This window comes from Melanerpes formicivorus, unplaced genomic scaffold (assembly GCF_026170545.1).
Source record: "Melanerpes formicivorus ecotype bairdi unplaced genomic scaffold, bMelFor1.0.p_v2 SCAF_32, whole genome shotgun sequence".
NCBI lineage: Eukaryota > Metazoa > Chordata > Aves > Piciformes > Picidae > Melanerpes > Melanerpes formicivorus.
Window position 1 is genome coordinate 1,532,461 of NW_027142384.1, and position 23,317 is coordinate 1,555,777.

The 23,317-nt window shown below is 45.3% G+C and overlaps 3 protein-coding genes across 14 annotated transcripts in view; 2 read left to right on the plus strand and 1 right to left on the minus strand.

Moving 5' to 3' along the window:
* Positions 1-5,408, plus strand: part of PTK2 (protein tyrosine kinase 2) — a 197,642-nt gene extending 192,234 nt beyond the window's left edge. For all 11 annotated transcript variants that reach the window (XM_068155459.1, XM_068155461.1, XM_068155460.1 and 8 more), the window contains 3 exons: positions 2,694-2,849; positions 3,162-3,242; positions 4,161-5,408. In XM_068155459.1, the coding sequence (XP_068011560.1) occupies positions 2,694-2,849; positions 3,162-3,242; positions 4,161-4,373 (450 nt within the window). In that variant the 3' untranslated portion in view covers positions 4,374-5,408. The remainder of the gene's footprint in view (positions 1-2,693; positions 2,850-3,161; positions 3,243-4,160) is intronic.
* Positions 5,409-6,649: 1,241 nt separating this feature from the next.
* RPLP1 (ribosomal protein lateral stalk subunit P1) lies at positions 6,650-8,051 on the minus strand. The gene is made up of 4 exons (XM_068155468.1): positions 7,890-8,051; positions 7,679-7,753; positions 7,224-7,341; positions 6,650-6,769 (listed from the first exon to the last, which is right to left on the minus strand). Exons 1-4 carry the CDS (start codon positions 7,959-7,961, stop codon positions 6,690-6,692), a joined length of 345 nt encoding a protein of 114 aa, XP_068011569.1. The 5' UTR covers positions 7,962-8,051; the 3' UTR covers positions 6,650-6,689.
* Positions 8,052-16,038: 7,987 nt separating this feature from the next.
* Positions 16,039-23,317, plus strand: part of AGO2 (argonaute RISC catalytic component 2) — a 63,237-nt gene continuing 55,958 nt past the window's right edge. The window contains exon 1 of one of the 2 annotated variants that reach the window (XM_068155466.1): positions 16,039-16,437. In XM_068155466.1, the coding sequence (XP_068011567.1) occupies positions 16,407-16,437 (31 nt within the window). In that variant the 5' untranslated portion in view covers positions 16,039-16,406. The remainder of the gene's footprint in view (positions 16,438-23,317) is intronic. The other variant, XM_068155467.1, reaches the window with a different exon arrangement.

Consider the following 23,317-nt stretch of genomic DNA (forward strand, 5'->3'; position numbering starts at 1 on the left):
TACAGCTCCTCATGGAAGCAGAACCTCTGGCTAATTGAAGCCCTGCCAAGCCTGTAGTAAAGTGGAAGCCATGTTGTGGTAGATAAGCTACACTTAGTTCAGGTGGTTTAAGAAAATACAGAAAGTAATCCAGTTCATCTGACCATGAAATGCAAAACTTGCCATCAAAGCAAGGTCTTCAGCCATAGATCAGTCTCAGGCACTGCCACCTCTCACCCCTGTGCTTCTGTTCTGAAAGGATGAGAATTTCTGAGACTTGGTGTAAGCAGGCTCAGTGGTGACTGTGAGCAGAAGTATTGTCTGTAAACTGATGCCAGTGCTTTCAAAGCTGTCAAGTGCAGAAAATATCAAAAAGTAGTAACAGATGTGTTACTAAACTTGGCTTCTCTAAAATCTCTTTGCAAAATGCTGGTACTGGAACACGAAAAATGTTCTCTAAAATGTGTCCTTTTAACAAGAAACCAACCTGAGCAGCCAGAGTCATCAGTAATAACGAGTGAACAAGATTTGTGTGCTAAATACCTTCTTCAATAGAAGAGAAGGGCTGTTTCTGTTGGTTTTTCAGTCAAGACTTCATTGAAAATGGATTGGTTTATGCCTCTTAAAGAGAGCAGCCCATTATTTTTTATAGTGTATAGCTTTAAGTGTCTGCAGTCATAAACTGTGAAGATGCTTCTGGGGTTTGTTTCTGACTGCCTTCTCCACACACCCATTTCAGTCTCCCTTTTCCGCAGAAATGACAATGAGAGGATTTGAGCTGTGCTTGCCCTCAGGAGCCTTTAGGACAGGCACCAGGAAATACAAGGCTTTGCGTTACTTGCTGAGGCAAAGGCCACACAGAGAAACTGGCTTCATAGTCTGCAGAGCACATATTGCTGTTAGGTACCAACAACCAATGGAGTGCTCAGAAACATGGATGTCCCTCTTCTTGAGCTAAGGGCCTGGGAAGTGTCAGAAAGATGAATACTACATTTTCTTATATCTCTTGAGTGTACCAAAGGGTCTAGGACTGTACAGGACATGTCGTTAACCACTGTGGCAGAGCCCCTCTACTCCAGTCCTCACTCTGCTGCTCCCCAAGACTGGCTTGCTCCTGTCAAGCTTTGCATGATCTCTTGCCCACGTGTTAGTAAACATAAGCATGGGTGCATGGCAAAGACTTCCACGTCCCAGGCGGGCGCGCAGCGCAGGGTGCTGCCGTAACAAACGGGCAAGAGCTAACACAGATGACTGCTGGCACTGCTGAAGATGCGGTTTTTGTTGCAGGCTTTTTAACTGGTCTGTTATTACTACACATATTTTGGGTTTGGTTTGGTTTTTTTCCTGCTGAGTTTTATTAATATTGTTTTTCTTTTTTTCCCTTCTTTTGGTAAATTTCTTTAACCTTCCCCCACATTCTGCTCAACCATAGCCATGGAGGGTAAGCAGTGTGTGTGTGTGTACGTGCCCTATTCCAAAATGTCTTTGCATGTGACTCTGCCAGATGCCCATTTAACTTCTTGATTGCTGAAACCAATTAGAATCACAGCCTTTCCCTGGTGATGGAGGCAATGACACTGTTCTTTTTCCTAAGGTATTTTCTGAGGAATGCACCAGATTGAATCTCTCTAATAGTTGTTGGTACCCACTTGTGAAATTCAACAAAATGGAATCACCTTGCACTAAATCCTGCACTCCTTCCTTAGACAAAGTTCCTTCCAAATATTTTATACTATCATCAGGGTGGTGCCTCAAGTGGTTCCAGTGAAATGTCTAAAGCCTAGGACCAGATGTAAGCACCAGTACTAACCTGGAGTGGTGGGCTGAAACGCTGTGAACCATCTCTGATCAACAGGGTGGATGACCACTGGGTGACCAGTCTGAAATAAGCAATTGTTTTAGCCTTCTGCTCCCACTGAATGGTTGCCTGGGAATCTTGTAACAGCAAAGAGGTGCAGAGAACTGGGTGCTGGTAATTCTGCAGTTCAGGAGCAGAGATACTGAGGACCATACGGAGGAAGTTTTCAGGATTCTTTTCTGACCCAGGATTGTTTGGGTCTGTCTTGGATTTGACTTCACACAGATCTGATTCAATGGAGGTTTTGCATGAGTTAACAACTACAGGATTTTTCATCTACTGAGCTTTTTTCTGGTCTATTGCAAACAAACTGTGAGAACACCTGGTGTTTCCCACCTGTACCGGTGGCACCATTTTTGTTAACCTGCAGTGAATTTTCACTAGCAAAACAGTAAGCTGTACTGCAGTGATCTCTTCACTACATCAATATGTTAGCAATGTGCTCTGACATTGTTTTGGGGCACAAAACATCCTTCTGGAACAGGAACTTTCTGTTGCCTTGGCAGTGGAGTTTGTCCATCAGTACTGAACCACACAGATGTGGCAAGCATTTCCTCATTCCTGAAAGTATTTTCCTTTCTGTTGTGGGAGCTACACTGGGACCTCTCCAGGGAAATCCTGGTAAAAAATTCCCAGCATCGTGTCACAGCTCAGGTTCGTGCAGAACTAAATGAAACTTCCTTCAGATCCGGGAGCGAGCAGTCAGTGTAGTGGGCTCAGCCAGGCCAGGGGACCCAGCGGCCCGGGGCGGGGTCTGTTGCGAATGAGACCTTCCCGGCAAGTCTGGGGAGGTTGGGAAGTTGCTGAGCCCCATCTGCTGGGGACAGGAGGTGAAACAACTCCTTTCTGCTTCCAGATTCAGCCACAGGAAATCAGCCCCCCTCCTACGGCAAACCTGGACCGCTCCAACGACAAAGTCTACGAGAACGTCACTGGGCTGGTGAAAGCAGTCATAGAAATGTCCAGTAAGATACAGCCAGCTCCCCCAGAGGAGTATGTGCCAATGGTGAAGGTATGGAGGCAGTTCTTACAGTAAGGGTGAACTTTAGTTCTGTGCTGAGTTGTGCACTGTCTTCTCTGCATTCCACCTTTTATTAAGAATATTTGTTGGGTGGGTCATTGTTTGGTTTTCTTCATTAACCCTTTGGCATCTTGTTTTAGTAATGAAACACACAATTGCAGATGCGATTTTGCAAGTCTCTCAGCCGTGTTCTAACTCCCTTCTTAGCCAGATGAGGAATTACCCTTCCTGCACTCTGCAGTTCTCTCATCCATTCAATCCACATTTTTTTAACGGTATTTGGTTTTGTTTTTTTTTCCTTAGGAGGTTGGTTTGGCACTGAGAACCTTACTGGCAACAGTCGATGAGAGTCTCCCAGTGCTTCCTGCAAGCACTCACAGAGAGGTATGTAGAGCTCCACTGAGCTGATGCTGAGGCATTGTTTCCAGTAGGCTTATCTAGGACAGCTCTCTGGACATGTTTTGGCTCTTTCTTCATTGCATATGTGTATTTTGGTTCACTGAGTGGAGCCTGAACTCTGGGTTCATCACTGGACATGAAATAAACTTTGCTGGAGTTGCTGCATGGACATAGGCTTGTAGTGACTTACATGAAGATGCTCAACACCCAACCATAGGAAGCTGACATAAAAACTGTTAGCAGTGTTCACACAAAACCAGTGGTCTAATGCAGAGAGACCATCTGGGAGTTAACTGTTAGTTCAAGTGTCATCTTTCATTGAGCTACAGCTTGCACACAGTCATGAAACAGGTAATCGAGCGTAGCTTGGTGCAGCAGGAAGGGTGTGCTGAGATAGCCTGCAGTAACCTACCTCTGGATGAGAAGTGACTGAGATCTTCTAATGGAGCTCATGAGTCAGGAATAAAACCACTTTTCTCCTAAACTGTGATTTGAGTGCAACAATGAGAAGGCCAGAGAATGGTTCTTGGAGTGCTGTGATAAAGAATTGTCCTGGCTTAGCTGTGCGACTTTGTTAAGAAGCCAGATCCAGGTGACTTGACCTGGTTTATTTTTCAAGCTCCTTTAAACAGCAGTAATAAAGAGTGATGATAGTAGGGCCTGGGAACCTGTAACAAGATGTTAACTCTAAAACAGGGGTTAAAATCCATCATCAGTGACCTGGGTCTTGGTGCTATTTAACAGTGCATGGCTCAGCAACTGACAGGGATGCTCTTGACCTCCACACAGTTGCAGAATGTCTGTGTTCCCCTTGGTGCCCACAGAAACATCAATCAGGGGCCATTGAGGGAGGGACTAATGCCTCTTACAACTTGCACAGCTGACTGAGTTTTCTTGTTCCAGATTGAGATGGCACAGAAGCTGCTGAACTCGGACTTGGCTGAGCTCATTAACAAGATGAAACTGGCCCAGCAGTATGTCATGACCAGCCTGCAGCAGGAGTACAAAAAGCAAATGCTGACGGCTGCTCACGCTCTGGCTGTGGATGCCAAAAATTTGCTGGATGTTATTGATCAGGCCAGACTGAAAATGATCAGTCAGTCCAGACCGCACTAAATACTGAGGGAAGAGGTTCATCAGTCCAAGAATTCTGATGTTATTTCACCTTCCACCAGCAGTGAGGATTAAACCCAGTGTAGTCCTGGCTTTCCAGCACCTCTCACTTCAGCAGACCTGACTGACCACTGTTGGTTCTCTCTCATTGTGAAACTTTAACAGTTTTTGTCATAAAGCCAAGCTGGTCTGGGATTCAGAAAGTGGCATTATCACAAGGTGAAGTTTGTACAGAAGCCCTCACAATATCACACCCATGGAGCACACTTCACTTTTGTACCATCGGAGGGGGCACGCTTAGCCCTGCGCTGCCACAGGGTTACGGTCTCAGAGCCCAAGCCCCTTGGAGCAGCGGATTGGAGACAGATGTGGTGAAGTGAAGAATTCGGGGAAACCTCAGGGCTGAGAATTCTTGCCCCCAGTCTATGAACTATCCAGACTGGAATTTTTTATTAGAACACTTATGTCGCAATATGCTAATCACAATTTACAGAGAAAGAATACAAAGCTATATTTTCAAGACTTCAGTCATTTCCAGACAAACTAAAGCCCTCTTCATCTTCCCGCCTTTTACTTTGATGTGAATGTGTGAAGCATTTGTTTGGAACTAGCTGTAGAACACAACTGAAAACTCATCTTTTTCACCAGAGTAACATGCCAGTTCTTTTGTAGCAATGTTGTTTTCCTTGGAAGCGAAAATGCTGCTTTGTACCAGAGCAAGTCAGAGCTGCATTTGGAGGAGTTCTGTAACCATTCATGTCCCCCGTTTTTATATAATTTATAAAGACAGAGTAAAGCCATGTCCAATATTTTAAACCCACTGTAGCTAACTAACCCATCCTTTTTGTCTATCTTACCTGGGAGGAATTACAGTAGAGCAGTGTAATTAGATTTTCCTTGGTTTTCCGGTTATGCCATCTGTTCTGTTAAAATAAAAACCACACTCCCTTTTTGCTGTTGAGGGATATAAATTATTCTCAGGAAGAATATAATGAACTGTACAGTTACTTTGACCTATTAAAAAGGTGTTACCAGTGACGCTCTGGCTGTCTTCTTTTTGTGTGTGCCCTCCAGAAGAAAGCACTCAAGGTTTTTCTTCTGCTTGGAATCCTTCCCCACACCCTAACCATAAGCATTTACCAATTCTGCAGGACTTGAGGAGCAGCAGTAAGCATTCAGAGGAAACCCAAGCTTAAGGTAGTCTTCAGGAGGCAGCATCTCCTCCGAAGGTGGAGCACAGGGAACAAGTGCATGTCATCTCTGGGAAGTGACTTGTAGATGGTATCCTATCACTTTAAGACTTAATACCAGTATGAGTTTTCCTAGGGGGTCTTTTTTAAAAAGGGCAGGAGGATGCAGCTGTTTGCAGGAGCTGTTTTGAGAGCTTGGTGGAGTTGGTGTATGGAATCAATTCTTCCCCAGTGACCTGCATCTTTCAAAAAATGAAAGCAGCTCGTTTTGTGGGAAGACAGGACAGAGCAGAATGCTTCCATTGTGGGTCTAGACGTGGCACACATCCTCTGTCCTTACACCCTTGGAACATTGTGACAATACCAAATTTCATTAATGCTTTGGAATGCACCTCTGAAACAGCTCTTACCTTGTTCAGCTGCTCTGGAAAAGCCCTATCCAAGTTACTTTAGAAATACCTAACTTTAGTTTCTCCTTTCACAGTGAAGTTACACAATCCTCCACACCCATCCTTCAAAGCTGTTTTGAGAGTTGCTGTTTTGACTTTCTGCAAGGGCAAAAGCAGGACACACCTTATACAGACTCAGCTTGCTTTTTAATTGTACCTGCTCATCAGTAGGGTTCTGAATTCAAGCCTCCCAACAAGGGCCTGGAGCTGGGAATTTCAGACTTTACCTGCTCTGAATTCTTCAGCTCCACTGCTCTCCACAGCCGAAATGCACATAGCCCTTACCTGCCCCTTGAACAGGCTAAATCACCTACTGCAAGAAACTGCCTGGTGGCAGCTGCACTGTTGCTACAGCAAGTTAATGGACATGTTGCAGCTTCACTGCAAGGCTACAGCACCGGCCAAGTCATAACACTTTTACTGAATAGGACCACAGCCTGTAGCTGCCAACCCGTCGCACATCTCATCCTCACTGTAATCACATTTCCACCTTTGTCTATACACAGTAAGTGATAGTTGAAGCTGTCTCGCTATATATATTGTGCCTACATACAATGAGAAGAACCAGCAAGGACAGGTGCAAAATTTTACAATACCAGTTTCAAAACCTGCAGGCAACCATCCACACAAGAGACAGGAATACAATTAAGTGGTCTTTATTACGGACAGGTACAAAACTATTAGTCAAAAAGACCAAAGCCCATGTCATCATCAGATTCCTCTGACTCTTCTTTCTTTTCCTCTTCTTTCTTCTCCTCAGCTAGAAAAGGAAAGCAATCAGGATTTTTACATATTTGCAACTCATAAGTCTCAAAGCACAACAGCCTTTGCATACAGGAGTACTGTAACATCAAGAAACAAGACCCAAGCAATCCTAACAGGCTAAGGAGACCAGTAGTTACAGTTCCAGCAAAGTCAGTTTGTGCCTTCAAAATTAATTCCTATCAAATTCCAAGAACCCTACAGAGTAGGTGCCATCTTTAGCCATCAAGATAAGACACATGACAGAAAAACAAGGATTAGCAATAATGCTGAGGTAGTATGAATTGTGTACATCAACTCAGATGTGCACTTTCAGCCTGAAAAGTCTGTTTGACACGCATGTCCACACAAGGCACAACCAGCCACGTTAAAACTGCAACAGGAAAGGCCAGATGGTAGCAAACAGTTTTTTAACTGTTTCTTCACTACAGTGGATACAGAAGCCCACTTACCTGGGGCAGCACCGCCTGCAGGTGCAGCGCCACCGGCTGGAGCAGCTGCAGCTGGAGCCCCACCACCACCAGCTCCTACATTACAGATCAGGCTTCCGATGTCGATGTTAGCTAGAGCCTAGGGAGCACAAGCAGCATCGTCAGCACAGGATGTATGGGGCTGCCTTGCCTGCCAAGTCACACCCTGAGTGGTGACAGCAGGCGATGACAAACCAACGGCCTTCTTCACTCCGCGCCAAAGCAACTCACGGCTTTTTACATTGGTTACATAGTATCTGGAAACGACACAGGTAGGGATCTATCGCCACAGTCAGCACCGCCACGGAGCCGTTGTTTCTTTTGTGATCTCTGCCCGACACTCCCCACACCACCACCCCGCGCTCGCACCGGACTGCCCGGAACACGGCTGCTCCAGCCACCCCACGGCTCCCCCGCCGGCCCGGCCCCTCGCCCACCTTCGCGAAGAGGCCCGGCCAGAAGGGTTCCACGTTCACTCCGGCCGCCTTGATGAGCGCGTTGATCTTGTCTTCCTGCAACGAGAGCGGTGCTCAGCAGTCAGGCTAGCCACAGCCCCAGCGCCTCCCGCCCGCCACGCCGCGGCTCGCCGCCATCTTGTGCCGGCGGGGCCGGGCCCGGGCCGGGGCCCGGCGCCGGGCCCTCACTCACCGTTACTGTGACCTCGTCGTCGTGGAGGATGAGGGCGGAGTAGATACAGGCGAGCTCGGAGACGGAGGCCATGGTGGGGGCGCGGTGCCAGTCGCCGGATGGGACGGCCTTAGCTTCAGCTGAAGGACACAGCACCTTGGGCCACCGGGGAGGAAAAGGAACGCGTGCCTACAAGGGAGCTTTATAAGAGCGCCCAGAGCCAATTGCAGGCCCGGGGAACTGAGACGCAACAAACTCGTCAGCACCGCTGGCCAACCCCTGACGCGCAATGCAGCTTTTGCCAATGTCGTTGGGAGGCGCTCCGCCAATCGCAGCGTAGCGAGGTATGATGGGAGCGTCAGCAGAGCTCTGGTGCGTGTGGCGCGGCCGTAGCTGTCATGGCGCGGCCGGCCCAGGCAGCTTCGTACGGCCTCTGGGCGGCGCTGAGGCTTTCTGCCTGTCCCGCTTCCCGCCCTCTTTCCCTTCACTTCTTTTTCTCCACTTCTTTCCCTCCTTCCTCTGTCCCTTTTTTCCTCGGTGTTTCTGGAGCCACCGCGGGCGCGGAGCTGGGGTGGGGGTCCTGCCTGTGCCCTAGCGTTGCGCGCCCCTGCCCGGCCCGAGGGAAAGGCGCTCTCCTTCCTGAGCGGCAGGGAACGCTGCCGGCCTCCCCGCAGTTATACTGGCTCCACAGCAGCGCTGCAGGCGTCAGAACCATAAACTGGTTTGGGTTGGAAAGGACCTTAAAAGATTCAGCCCTCCTGCCCCAGGCAGGGTCATTTTCTACTAAACCGGGTTGCTGAAAGCTCCATCCAGCCTATCTTAAAGACTCAGATGAATTCCTTTCTGCTTTCCACTGCCAGTCAACAGGAAGTTGCTGCTCTGGGTAGCAAGATTGACAAGACAATAGAGACAATTAGCCTTGAATACATCCAGGGATGAGAAATCCACAACTACTTTGTACAACCTGTTCTAGTGCCTCACTTCTGATAAGGTGACAAATGTCTTGGGCCAGATTTGCTTCACTAAGGGCAAGTCTTGCCTGACCAAACTAGTGGCCTTCTCTGATGTCTACGTGTCTGTGATGACTACATCAGTGGACAAAGGAAGAGCTGCAGGTGCCTGGGCTTACACAAAGCCTTTGGCATGGTCCCCCACAACATCCTTCTCTAAACAGAGATGGATTTGATGCATGGACCCATTCAGTAGGTAAGGAATTGGTTGGATGCCAATGATCCACAGACTGGATGTGAATCCAGAGCACAGTGGTCAATGGCTCAGTGTCTGGATGACAAGTGGTGTCCCTTAGAGGTTTGTACAGTAGTGGTAAGTATCATTACCAACAACAGCAGTGGGATCCAGTGCACCCTCAGCAAATTTGCACATGAATCCAGCTGAGTGGCATGGTTGACACACCTGAGAGATAGGATGCCATCCAGAGGGATCTGGACATGCTTGAGAAGTGGGCCCATGTAAACTTCATGAAGTTCCACAAGGCCAAATGCTAGCAAGATCCTTCACCTGCGTTAAGGCAACCATGGTATCAATATAGGCTGGAGACTGATGCAATTTAAAGCATCTGTGGAGAAGGACTTGAGGGTACCAGTAGATTAAAAGCTGGACATGAGCTGGCAAGGTGTGCTTCCAGCTCAGAATTCTGGCCAGCTATATCCTCATCTGCATCAAAAAAAAAGCATAGGGAGGTGATTCTGCCCCTCTGCTCTGCTGAGATCCCACCTGCAGTACTGCATCCAGCTCTGGGATCCTCATTACAGGAAAGACATGGACATAGCTATTGGGAAAGGTCCAGAGGGATGAACACCTCTTTTATGAAGACAGGCTGAGAGAGCTGGGGTTGGTCAGCCTGGAGAAGAGAAGGCTCCAGGGACACCCTGCAGTAGCCTTACAATAATTAAAGAGGAATTACAAGAAAGATGGAGACAATCTTCTTGGCAGGGCCTGTTATGACAGGACAAGGGATGATGATTTCAAATTAAAAGAGGGCACTAGATATGAGGAAGAGTTTTGTCACAAGTGTGGTGGAACAATGGCACAGGTTGCCCAGAGAGGTGGTAGATGTTCCTCCCTGGTAACATTCACACTCAGGTTGGACATGGCTTTGAGCAACGTCATCTAATCGAAGATGTCCCTGCTTATTGCGAGGAGGCTAGACTGCAAGATTTTTAAATGGTCCCTTCCAACCCAAACCATTCTATGACTGTATGATAAATAAATCAAGCACTCAAAAATGAGTTTAGTGCTGTTGTACTGAAATGTACATCTGGGAGCAGGACACAAACATTTCTATTGCTTGTGGACATGAAGAAAGGTGAGTGATGGAGGCCAGCTTTTTCTGTTCTGTTTTAGTAGTGAGTGGAGGAGTGGAAATTTTTGTGGACCCTGAGAAAGGAAGGAACAATACTGATATGGTTCTGCTGTAACAGTCTTTAAGCTAAGAATTAGTAAAAACGTTGATGCATTCCCAGAAAATAAAATAGAATTTAAATGTGATACATAAGCTTAGATTTTGGTTGGTAAAGATGTTAATTAAATGAGATTTGCCTACATCTTTGCTTCATGGATGTCTTGCTGCATCTGTTGAGTGACACTGATAAGGCTGCTCTGTAGTACTCATGAAATCATATCACAATGTAATAACTAATCTAAATCCAAGTTTTTATGCTTCCCAAAGCTTTTTGAGGCATAGTGTCCAGTCAGGATTGCTGATTAAGAAAGCTCAGTTCCAAGACAGACCAAGGGGTAAGGTCTAGAAATGTGCAGTGGTGTGTCCTGTAATTGTCTACACTTTGTACAGTGTCTCCGACACATCACCATCCTTTTGGAGTAGCACAATGGTAGAAATTTGGATGGCCATGCCTGTGTATTACTTATCAGCCAAGAAAGGGAAACATCAGCAAGGTGCAGGTAAACCAAGGTGATTCTGCCTTTCTTAAAACACCCTTTTCCTGCCTCTCATGACTTCACTTTTTCGTGACCAATAACTAACCATAAGTGAGTTATTGATAGTTTGGGGAGCTTTGCCTTCTGCTTGCACGCATAGTTCCAGGACTGTTGCTGTTGTCTCACACTTAAATCATCCCAGCATGAGGCATCTAGTATTCTTTTCTGGTTCACACAGTATGCCCTCACACAAGTTGGTAACTTTCTGAGGCCTTTTGGAGTTAGTACAAGGCCTATGGCTTCTTAATAGCAGAACAGCAGTACTTTCAACAGATGTCAGGTATAGAATCGCTTACACACTGTCAGCTACACCATTCTCAGATCTTCTTTTTGGAAACTACTTTCCTCCTTAGCTGGGTTTTCTTATGTGTTTGTTTTTCTGTTAACTAGGTTATACAACAAAGAAAATACTATTTTACTAATTGAAACTGTAATAATCAGCATACCTACCATATTCCAAATAGGTGGTGTTGCACCTTTTTCATTGTGTTTAATTGTTGTCCTATTGTTGGCCCTGGTCACCCAGAAAAGTTAACTCTTTCTTGAGTGAACTGCAATAATCTGGTAATAATACATTTTTCAGTTGTGTGGAGGTTTTTGTTTGTGTTTTAATAAAGAAGTTCAATTTGTAATTCATTTGGCAAAAGAAATTAAGTTCTGGTTTTGTAGGTTGTGTAGCTTAGTAATTAGGACAGTCATTTGTTTGTAGAAAGACAAATGTCAGGGTTTGGTCCCTCTACCATTGAATAACTGTGATTAAACTGGTAATTGTAAAATAACAACCAGTCCCTGTGGAGAGACCAGAACCCTCAAACTTTTTTGTAACCATGTAAGCACATGAAATCATAGTCATGGTCTTCTTCACTGTTGTTGTGATCTCACTCATTTTATAGTCTTGTGCAAAGCAGAACACAGTGAGAAGTCCAATGCATGTGCTCAAGGTTAGTATCTTGCTCCAAAGCTTTAAATACACAGAATGGTAGGGGTTGGAAGGTACCTCTGGAGATCATCTAGACCAACCCCCCTAATAGTTCAGGTATGCCTGGGAACACATCCAAGAATCTCCAGAGGAGAGTCCACAACCTCTTTACATCAGTTCCTCACAGCCTCTTTCTAGAGAAACTGATGTGTTATGGTCTAGATAAGTGAATTTGTCTAGAGGGTGATGGTAAGTACCTCCTTTTCAGACTAGCAACATGTCAAAACTGGGGATCATCGAGTCCAACCTATCAACACAGACCTCGTGACTAGACCATGGCACTAAGTGCCACATCCAATCTCCTCTTTAACACCTCCAGGGACGGCGACTCAACCACCTCCCTGGGCAGCACATTCCAATGACGAACGACTCACTCGGTGAAGAACTTTCTCCTCACCTCGAGTCTAAACCTCCCCTGGCGCAGCTTGAGACTGTGAAAGTGGGGAAGTGGACTCTTCCTCTTTGGAAGGGAGAGTCACCCTACAGGAAGACCTGGATGGGCTAACAGAGTGGGCTAACAAGAACCTGATGCAGTTCAACAAGGACTAGTTAAGGTTTTACATCTGGGAAAACATAATACAGGAGTGCAGTGCAGGCTGAGACGTACCTGTCCAGAAAGCAGCTCTGTGGAAAGAGACCTGGGAGTCTTGGTGGACAACAAGGTCTATATGAGTGAATAAACCTGGTATACCATGAACTTAAAAGTTAGGCCAGTTGAGAGCTGGAAAATGTAAGCTTAAATCCCCTAAGAATCAAGAAAAAAAAATCTTCCTGCTCTAAGTAATTTTTTTCCCACTGTGTCACTGATCTTTCAAACCAAGCCTTTTTAAAAGAATGAGGTCCTTTGGGGTGAAATTTCCCGGTAAAACGTAATTAGGTTTCACTCTGCTCCAAACCATCAGTTGTCAGTGACAGAAAGCATTACAAATAAAGCAAGAGACATGGCCCACAAGGAGTGTGCATCCTTTTACTTGAACAGACACAGAAGAGAGCTGTAACTCACTGCAGTAACACAGAAATGCAGCTGGAAGTGTGCAGGATCATGAAGCTAGCCTGCAGTGACAGCAGAACTTCTACATGAGAAAACAGTGTCTAAATAAAACTATTTAACTAATGTATTATTTAACTGATTGTGCAAGTCTGTATACACAGTGATAAGCCCTTTAGCTTATGAAGTGTTAAATCCACAAAAATCAGCTTTAAATCAATATGAGTCTATTGTACTCTAGAATGTTCTGAAATTCTGAAATCAGTTTCTGAGTGGAGTCCAACAGAAGAATGGGATATGTGTTTATTATTTTGTGAAATCTACCCTTATATTTCACATGTCTTCTGTTGCTTGTTAGGTTGTTATTTTCAAGCTTCTAGCAGAGTAGCGTAATCTGATTTTTGTTCTTCTGCAATTGTGTGAGGTACTGGATGAAATTCCATGTGGGTACATCCCTTCAGCATATAAGCTTCACTGGCTGTTGCTTTCAGGACACAATTTCAGAAGAAGAATGATGTGGAAAGGTGAGACAGATGTATCTGCATTTGTGTCCAGTCAGTTTGGTTTTTGACCATTGATAGGACAGAGATGGCCAATTTCCTGGAAGTCTATATTGAGCTCATTTCTTATGTCTACAAACATAATCTGGTGGAGGTTAGCTTCAGTGCTGCGAGTCAGGGTGACCAGATTACTCAAGCAGACTTTTCTAGAAACCTAGTAGTCTATTTTTATGGCCCTTTGTGTTTAAATGCAGAAAGTCTAAGAGGCATGATAATGTGCATAATGTTAGAGGGAACGATCTTCCTAACAAGATTGAAAAGACTGGTTCAAATACAGGATAAAAAATAAAAGTAGATGTTGATACAGAGACTGCATGGTTTCCCTCTCACCTCAGCATTTAGTACTAATATAGCAGAAAGGCCAAATTTGTCTCAGATAACTTTCTTCCGGCTCTTAGTTTTGCAAATTTCTTTCCCTCCATATTCAGCTTCTAGTAAGGCTTTATAGCATGAACTGGAAATTGGTGGCTGTGTAAAAATGTTCCCCAACTCCTCACAGAGAGGAAAACAGCAACCTCTTTGTCAGCTCCCTTGTTTGTAATTTTGCTAGAGCTACTTGGTTTTACTCTAGAACTAAAGTTGACCCATGATTTTGTCCTTTATTTGTTTATACTTACTGGAAAATCTTTTATTTTCCAGCAACTTGAGAAACTTGGAATGCAGACAAGTCCAAAATCGCCCCAGTGGAAGCTGTAGTGGTGACAATGGTTTCAGTAACAGTACACTTGAAGTGAAAGATGAACTGTTAATAACAGCCCTAGAATATCAGCAAGCATGATCCAAAGGAAAGAATAAACATATAGTTCTTGTAACTTTGGAACACTGAGATGCTTTTATATCACTTCAAATGTGAGCTGATGAAGGAGGACATTAATTGGTTTGATGAACCATACGAGCTATATGTTTGCCTCATCCTTTGGCAGATAATATTTATCAAAGGAATTCAGCTGACTTTGAAGGGGCTTGACTGTTGTGGAATAAGAACTGCATTATTGCTCTGAAAGGCTTCCACATCAAATTTAAACAGGTGAATGAACATATGGATCATAGCTGCTATGCTGTAATTCTGAGTAACACTTTATGGCGGAAGCATCAGTAACTCAATTTTTGCCTCCTTAGCAGGTTTAAGATTTTTTCCCCCCTACCTTCTCACAGAATCACCACCTGGTTGGAAGAGAGCTCAAAGATCACCCAGTCCAACCCTCAACTCAGCATTGAGGGGCTGACGCTAAACCATGTCCCTAAGCACCAGGTCCACGCACTACTTAAACACCTCCAGGGATGGTGACTCTACCACTTGCCCTGGGCAGACTATTCCAATGTTTTATAACCCCTCTCTGTGAAGAAGTATTTCCTAGCATCCAACCTAAACCTCTCCTGGCACAGCTTGAAACCATTTCCTCTAGTCCTGTTGCTTGCCACTAAGGAGAAAAGGCTAGCCCCTTCCTCATTCCAGCCTCCCTTCCGGTAGTTGCAGAGAATGATGAGGTCCCCCCCCCAGCCTCCTCCACACTGAACAACCCCAGCTCCCTCAGACAATCCCCATAGGCCATGTGCTCCAGGCCCTTCATGAGCCTTGTTGCCCTTCCCTGGACACGCTCTAGCACCTCAGTGCCCCTCTTGTAGTGAGGGGCCCAGAACTGAGCACAGTGCTTGAGATGTCGCCTCACCAGTGCTGAGCACAGGGGGATGATCACCTCCCTGTTCCTGCTGGCCTCCATTTTTCTGATACAAGCCACGATGCCATTGGCTTTCTTGGCCACCTGAGCATGCTGCTGACTTATATTTAGTCAACTGTCAACCAAATACCTCCAGGTCCCTCTCTGAGTTGCAGCTTTCCAACCACATATCCCCAAGCCTACCATAGGGTTGTTGTGACCTTTCCTGAATGGTAGGAGTACCAATGAGATGATTACAAAAGAATGACAATTCCTGGAGGAATCACTGTCACTTATGTCTCAAGGGTCTGGTTTACAAGACAGGTATCACACCAAAGCAGATTTTCATACAACAGAAAGTGGGTTTAGGTGGAGGTGTAAGATCCATGAGGTGACTGATCTGACATTTTCTCTTAGGGCATTTGGGAGGAACAAAGGAAGTGAAACAATCAAATCCTTTTCAAATCAACAGGTCATTCAAGATGAAGCAGTATGTATAATACTGATGCCATTCCAGCATCCTTTTAAAACACGCGTAACTAGGCAAACTGTCTCGAGGGTAGTAGTGAGCTTAGAGGCACACGGTTTTCCCAAGGTCTGTGAGGTAGAGCAAGCCTCTTGCAGCATACAGCAGTCTTAGCTGCAGCACTTTGGTTTAGTTTGACTGTTGATGTTGCACCTGCCTAAAGCAAAGGCTTGGTAAAAGGGAGCTATGGCTAATGTTGGTGGGTGACTCCAGGCCCTAGAAAGGCTCCTGCTACAAATAGTTCCTGTCTGGTTAGCCACATTCTCAGGCTTTAGGAAGAGCAAAGCACAAGGCGCGTGGGTACTGGCGGCATGGCTGGAGAAGAGCTGTTCACATTCAGCTGATGAAAGTCGTGCGGGGGTGAAGGAGACAGCAGGAAAGCGGTCGGCTCCAGCTGCGTCACAGTGGGCGGTGGGTGCGCGGCCCGCCCGCAGAGAGCCTGACCCCTCGGGCGCACCACCCGCCCCACTTCCCGCCCGCCGCGGGGGCCGCGGGAGGAGGGCGGAGTGCCCCTTCCCCGTGACCTCGCGGCTCCGCCCTTCTCCCCACCCACCTCCCCGCTTCTCAGTGCCGCCGAGTAACCTGGTTTCCCGGCGTCGGGCGTCGGCCCGACCCTCCTCCCTCTTTTTTTTTTTTTTTTTTTTTTTTCCCTCCCCCCCCCCCTCCTTTCCCCACTTTTTCCCCCCCCCTCCTCTTTCTCCTTTTCTTTTCCTTCTCCCCTCCCCTCCCCTTCCTCCTCCTCCCTCTTCTCCCGACGGCGTAGCCGGGGCTCGGGCTCTCTCCCTCCCTCCCCCCTCTTCCCTCCCTCGAGCCGCTGCTGCGGTAGGGACCTGGAGAGAGGCGCCGCCTCTGCCGCTGCACACGGAGACATGTACCCGGGAGCCACCTCCGCCGGACCCGGTGAGGCTTCGGCCGGTCTTGTTTCCTTTCCCTCTTCCGGGCCTTCCCTGAGCCGCCGGCGCGACTTTCCGTGTTCTCTCTGGGGTGGCGGGGCCGCAGCCCGCCTGTGTGTGCGTGAGGGGGTGACCGCTGGCGCACGAGGCGCTGTGTCAGCGCGGGAGGCTGCACGAGCTTCCCTCCCCTCCCCCTCCCCCCCCCCCCCAAAGCCGCGAGATGAGGGGCGCAAGGCGCAACCAGTCGTTATGAGGGAAGGGGGAACCCAGAGCGAGCGCGACCCCGCTCTGCCGCCGTCGCTTCCACCCGCTCGGGCCTGGCTGCCGCCGCTGAGGCCGCGGTCGGCCGCTCTCACCGGGGGAAGGAGAGGTCAGGCCGCAGTCGCCACCTCGGGAAGGGTGGTGAGCGAGCCTGCGTGTGCGGAGGCGCCTTTTAGGGGAGGGTCGCCCTCCCCTGCCCACCTTTCCCCTTCTTCTGCTGCGGCAGGAGTCTGGCCCCGGCCTGAAGAGCGGGGGAAGGCGAGACTTGAGGCGGCCAGGAAGAAGGGGCGCGTGAGGCGACTGCCCTCCCCTCCCCTCCCGTCGAGAGGTTTCTTCACAGGACTCTCGTGGTTTCTGGAGTGGGGGGAGACGGCAGAGATCCCCCTCTCCTCTTCTTCCTCGGCCCGCCGTCGGTCCGTCCCCAGAGTGTCCCCTCAGCTGTGCGCTACGTGCTGCCTTCCCCAGGCCAGCGCTTGGCTGTACCTCCCAGCTCAGCCTCCTGCTGCCAGCGCGGTATGGACTGGGGTCTCCATTTCCTCCCAGATCCCTGTAGCGACTGCATCCTCTTAGGCCAGCCTGGGATACCCGTCTCGCAGTGTACCGAAGATCAGGCCGCTGTGGCCGTGGTTCGCTAACGGCATATTTGTTAAACGAATGTTCTGCGTTAGTTTGCGTAGTTTAGATGTAGGTCCTATCCAGATACCGGATAGGAGTGAAGAGGTTATCGGCTTCGTTAGATGTCTTCAGACTCCGTTGTGTAATGAAATCTGGGAGCAAAGGACAGATGAATGTGGAGAGCAGAAAGGTTACCAACTCATTCAAGGATGTTTAATATTACTTAGGGGAAGGATAAATTAACACTGTGGTCATTTGTGCAATTAATACGGGACAGTCTTTTTTTCTTTCTTCTATTGCGAGAATTCTTCTCTTACATAAGTAGAGCTTTATTTTATATTGTTATCCTCAAAAGTTTTGCATAAAATCTTTTCCCTTGAAGGATAATCTAGCGAAGAATAGTGTAAGACCTGTAGCTGAGATGTCTTCTGCTTCTCCTGCAAATGCTTCTACTGTAAGAGCACTTGAATAATAGGATCCACAGTTAGGTGCTGTTTTTTCCCTCTGATTTGTATCTCTTGAAGGGACAAGAATCAAGACAGACAATCAGGATGATTATTTTCATCTTACAGTACAAGTCCTGTGGCTTTACTTTCTTGCTTTTTTCTTTCTACAGTGCATGCGGACTTGTTAGGCACACTAGGAAGATGTGCATCCAGACTGAGGTTCAAAGTTTTGTTTTCATGCATAACATCATTTGCACATTTCAGTGCCAGTGACTGTATAAATGTTGGTGTAATAATTTGGTAGCTTCTACTGTCAAGTTCAGGTATACTTTCAGTTAACAGGCATTCGTGGTGTTCAAATGTTGCTGTTGTTGGTAAGGCTTGTTTGCCTCTTATTGACATATCTTTTTCAAAGTTATATGTAAGGAGCCAAATCATTGAAGATATTGCTAGTGTATGGGCAATGTTTTACATGTGGGAGTCTCTTCCTCTATTTGCTTGCTTTCTTTGATTCTGCTGTTTTCCTTGTCACCCAGAATGTTGTTACTTCCACAGTACCAGCATTGGTGGCTGCTGTTCACCATCAGGATCAACACTGAGCGTGTAGGGGTAGTTTTCCCCATGATAGAAGAGCCCTCTCTTCTCCTTGTGTGCTTGATAGAGCAAACACTGTTTTTACAGGGTCCTGGATTGCTGCGCATTACTTCTGTGCGTCTCAGGCTCCTGCTGTTTTTACCCCTTCCAGCCAAGTTCATCTTCTGTCTTGTTTACTTCCTAGTTTATCTCTGTGGTTCAGCCCTTTCTCACTGTGCAGAGCTGGGCAGTGGCTGTGCCTGTTTTGGGGTATGAGTTGCGAGTTGTTCTGCACATTCTGAGGGGCTCTGTTACTTTCCTGTGAAATCATCCATGGAGAGCTTTAGCAGTGCAGGGGCTTCAAGCAATTCAGTTTCCTGCTTCACACCGAATTGTAGGGCAGGACATTCTGATCAAGTGTGGCTGTGCTGTGAACCAGTCTGGAAATGGAGGCTGTCAGGAGGTTGCTTAGTTATCTTGTGAAGGGCTGCATGTGGCCTGCAAGCTGGCAGTGAAAGTTACGTTCCATACATTAAAATGAATGTATGCTTAAATCTTGTTCAGAGTGGTGATCAAAAAGTGTGGTTTGCTGTGAATGCACAAGAGCTCCAGCCTCTACATGTCTGTCAGCACATCCTTGACACTTCTTAAATGCTTCATCCATATCTCATGTAACTTAGATCTTGCTGCCATTTACTCCTCCAAATGTGGCTGGTGCTTACAGGCTACTTTGCTCTTCCAGCTCCTGTCACTAAACTGGGAACCACAACCAGCCCTGTTCTGAAGGTGCCTGTGGTGCTGGCCTCCTGCCAGAGGAATCACTCAATTTGCCACAGGGTTTGCTATTTTGATCTTAATTCTTTTTCTGGAAATAGTATAAAGGAAGTTAGGAGGCTGTATCTGACTAATTTTAAAAGAATTGCTGCTGAGTGTGGAAACTTTGTTCAAACATGCTGTTACATGGAGAGTAAGGTCTGTGGGCTTTTTTTATATGTAAGGGAGAGAGACTTCATGAAATCACTGTCCTCATGATTAGGAAACCTGTGATCCCTGTTCTTTTTCCTGAATACTGTTTGAGTTCTTGACTTGGTGTGGCATTTGCTGAGACATTACAACCACCTATATTTTTTTGCTTTCAAGAAACTGTGAAAAATAAAAACAATCTGAAAATACAGTTAGTTTTTTTTTTTTTTAATAGAAAAGTGTAATACTGCAAATGTCGAAGCAGTTTAAAGAACTGATTGAAACTTGAGTCGACTTCTGTAATTTGCACTGCTTGATATTCATGGTATTTATAAAGTCTAGACTTTGCATGCTACAGTTTGTCTTTATTCTCTGAAAGGATATTTGATTTTTGCCTGCTGCTCAAGATCTTAACTTATTGTTGAAACCGCAGTTGTCTTTGTGAAGGAGGTTGTAGTTTTGCATGTAAAATAAAGCCTTATTCCTGGCAGAAGATGCAAGTTTGAGCTCTCTATCAAACTAGTCAAACCAAGGTTTTTCTCACTTGTTTAGTTGTAAGTTTCAACAGTCTTTAACAATTGTAAAAGGTAACTTAAGTCTTTCTTTTAGGCTTTCTGGTGTGTGTACTTGGGTTTAACTCCCATATGTTTTCTTGAAGATAGGTGTTGATTGGCTGTTACTTCTTTCAGGATTCTGTAATCCTCAAATGCGATGGCAGGGAAGGGTGTGCTTATGCCTTACGTGGGGTAGTAGAAACAGCAACATCTTCATCTTGTGTAACTTTAACTCCACTAGCATCCTCCTTAGCTCATGCACAGAAGCAGTAAGAACCCCCATCTACCTCCTGTCAAGGATATACCTTTCACTTCTTAGGCTTTTTGTATTTCGGGCATGGATACAGACCTGGACCTGCTGTTGGTGTGCTAGCTCTGTCAGTACCACAGAGTTGCCCTGTTTCTTTGGTAATTTTAGTAAATTACATTGAAATTCATTGTAAGCTGCCATACCTAGAAGAGGAAATGAGAACCTAATGTGCAGCTTCAGCTCTCTACCTTTTTGTGTGATAATTGCCTTTGACAAGGTTACAACCTACAAAATACAGTGTAACTTTTTCAGGTAAGTTGTCAGGGCCAGTATATTTTCCTAAGAAAAAGATGGCATATTATTGTATTGCTTCAGCTAGCAGTGTAGTCTTAAGGTGGCTTAAACATGAGGTAAGCATTTGGTGAAAAGATAATTAATGTTGTCATGTGTGAAACAAACTTTCTCCTTTCCTAAGTGGGCTGAAGTGTTTGCTGTATGGAAAGTGGGAGTCTGTACACCTCTCTTTCCTTTATATTGTTGTGGGGTTTGTTTGTTTGGTTTTGGTTTTGCAGAATGATTATGTACTCCTTTACATGTAGTGGTGTAGGAAAGCACCACTTCTACAAATATTATGTCCTCACCTGTAGTGCTATCCACACCAGTCTTCCTCTACTTTGCAGAAGGGTGGGAAAGGGACTTAAATGCTTTAATTCTGTAAGGGAAAATGCCTTAGATATCCTGTGTTGGTCTGTTCTTCTACCCATTTTGAAGAGTTTGAAAGATTTTTCCATTTCAGAAGACAGCCCTTCTAAATACCTTTGGCCTTCCAGAAATTTCAGGGATCAGGTGAAAGAATGTAGCAAACTTCTAACTGTGAAATTGGCTTTGCTAACATGCAGTTCTCACTAATTAGGAACTTTACATGCCTAATGAAAGTCTTGTTCATGTCAGCCCAGCATGTGCTGACAATAGCTTTATGAAACTTGTAAGACCTGTCAAAATTTTACTGTGTATTTACTATTTCAAGTTTTTGAAGAATACTTGATGGTATTTTTGTTGATGGGATTTCTGATACTCGGACCACTAGAAAATATTCCTGCGTTTGACTATTTAAACAAGTCAACCTCCAGTGTCTTATTTTTGGTAAGTTATGAACTGGGAAAAAATAGCTAATGGAAAATATTACATAGTTTTAACAGTAGTGGATGTGGGTAGGGCTCTGTTCCATGCATTGTTCAATTAATTTGCTTTAGTATCATGCATCCTTCCTGATGTACACGCAAAGCAGCCCACTAGAATGTAAAGTATCTCTTATCCTATTGACTAGAAAAGTATTGCACTTTTTGACTGAGTGCAGGGGGATTTTGTTTTCTTTTTCCATTTGCTGCAATACCCAAAGATGAGCTTAAACATTTCCTTATCCGTTTTATGCCATCCTAAGTGTGAGAAATAAGACCTGAATGGCATCATCCCTGGATACACTACCCAAGTCCAGTCTACTTTTTGTCTTACAACAGAGCTGTAATTGACTAGTACGCTTTTCTTTGGTAGTATTTTGAGCAGCAGTGCTTTAAAGAGACTTTTAAATACTGTCCACAAAGTGTTGTCAATGCTTTTTTAATGCTTAGACTGAGATGATGCTTGTATGACTATTTTAATAGGTGATGTCTTTGAGTGTGTTTAGTGAGCACTGTAGGTTAGTGCAGTTCATATTAACTTCCCCATTTTAATTTGCTTTGTTTTTAGAGTTTCACTCCCAGAGTAAACTTTTAAAGAACAAGTTTTAGTATGAGCATTATTTCATTTGTTTTTGTAATCTCTCTTTGCAGAAAAATGTAGCTGTGAAGCCATGTAATACCTGGTGACTAGGCTTTCTAGAAAGAAAAGTTACTCTTTTTTGGTTGGTTGGCTTGTTTGCTTGCTTGTTTTAAAACTTTGTGGCTTGATAAAACTGGATGCAGCCAACGTATAAGCAAAATACTGATTTAGAAAATAAAGTACTGATGATGATGTAATAAGTCAGTCACAGCTTGTTTTGATGGTTTTCTTTTTTTGCTGTCGTCAGTGTTTTCTTTTGAATTTGATTCTCATTGAGCTGTCCACAGTGCTGCCAGATTTGTTTGTATTTAAGTTGTGAAATATTTTTTATCACAGATGTGACTAGTTAATTCTCTTGTAATTTGTTTGTCCTCTTCTATTTTTTGCTAGTGCCGCTCAGTTGCATTTTGTCACTGTTGCAGGTTTTAGTTGCCATTCAGCCTTCATTAGACAACTGAAAAATACTCTCTCCATTACAGAAAGCAGATTTAAAAGCTGTCTGTGTATCAGCCTGTACTTCTGCATTCATTTTAAACTAGCATAATGTAGCCCTGCTGCAGGAAAAAAAGTGGTTGTGCAGGTGTTGTTGTGGAAGGCTGCCTTGTGCACTGTTGAGCAGACCAATCCTAACTAAAAATCTTTCCTTGCCTTCATGACCCTCTTCTAGTTGGTTTTAGCAGCTTTGCTGCTCTGCAAGACTTATGATAGCACAAGTTTTGGGATTGTGGGGCAGATTGAACAGCTGCATGAAGGCAGGATGTCTCTCGTTTGGTGCTAGTTCTGTCTTAATGCCAGTTTAAGTTGCATGAGCTTGAAGCAAAGTTGTTAAAGCCTGAGTGCCAGTGTTAATGTATGGCATGATAGCTCTGCAGTCATGAAAGTCTGTATCTTTGAGAGAAGTGTTAAAATACTTAACTTTTCAGGGCTACAGAGTAACTACATTGGTTTGGGTTCCAGGTGTCTTTCCTAACTGTTCTTCTGTAATGTTCACCTGTGTGAAGAATTAAATCACATACAATTCCATAAAATGTGTAAGTCTGAAAACCATGTGTTTAAACAGTGCATACATTTTATGTCTCATTATGTCATTTACAACTTGTGTTGAGGAGTGACTGAAACAAGGGGGCTGCAGAGCCAAATGAAGTCCTCAGTCTTTTGAGGACTGAACTAATCTCAAGATGTTATGTTTGGGAGCTTGCAAATACGCATTTGAAATTGCGTGGGTTTTGAGTGCGCATTTGTACATATAGGCAATCAAGTTGATGGCTTTGTGTGTAGTCTAGAAAAAAAAAAACCAGTAACTCTTTTCTGGCCAGCAGAGAAGTTAAGTTGACTTGGCAGGCAGTGTGAGATACCGTGGGTGGCTCTGTTCAAGCTGCTAATGTCACAGATTGGAGCTTTAGAACT

What these genes read in the sequence shown, in the direction of transcription:
- RPLP1 (XM_068155468.1), bottom strand. Translation starts at nt 7,961, where the DNA reads ATGGCCTCCGTCTCCGAGCTCGCCTGTATCTACTCCGCCCTCATCCTC. An exon ending in GGCCGGGCCTCTTCGCGAAG is followed by an intron (nt 7,342 to 7,678) that starts GTGGGCGAGGGG and finishes TGTGCTCCCTAG; the next exon opens with GCTCTAGCTAACATCGACAT. An exon ending in TGCAGGCGGTGCTGCCCCAG is followed by an intron (nt 6,770 to 7,223) that starts GTAAGTGGGCTT and finishes TTCCTTTTCTAG; the next exon opens with CTGAGGAGAAGAAAGAAGAG.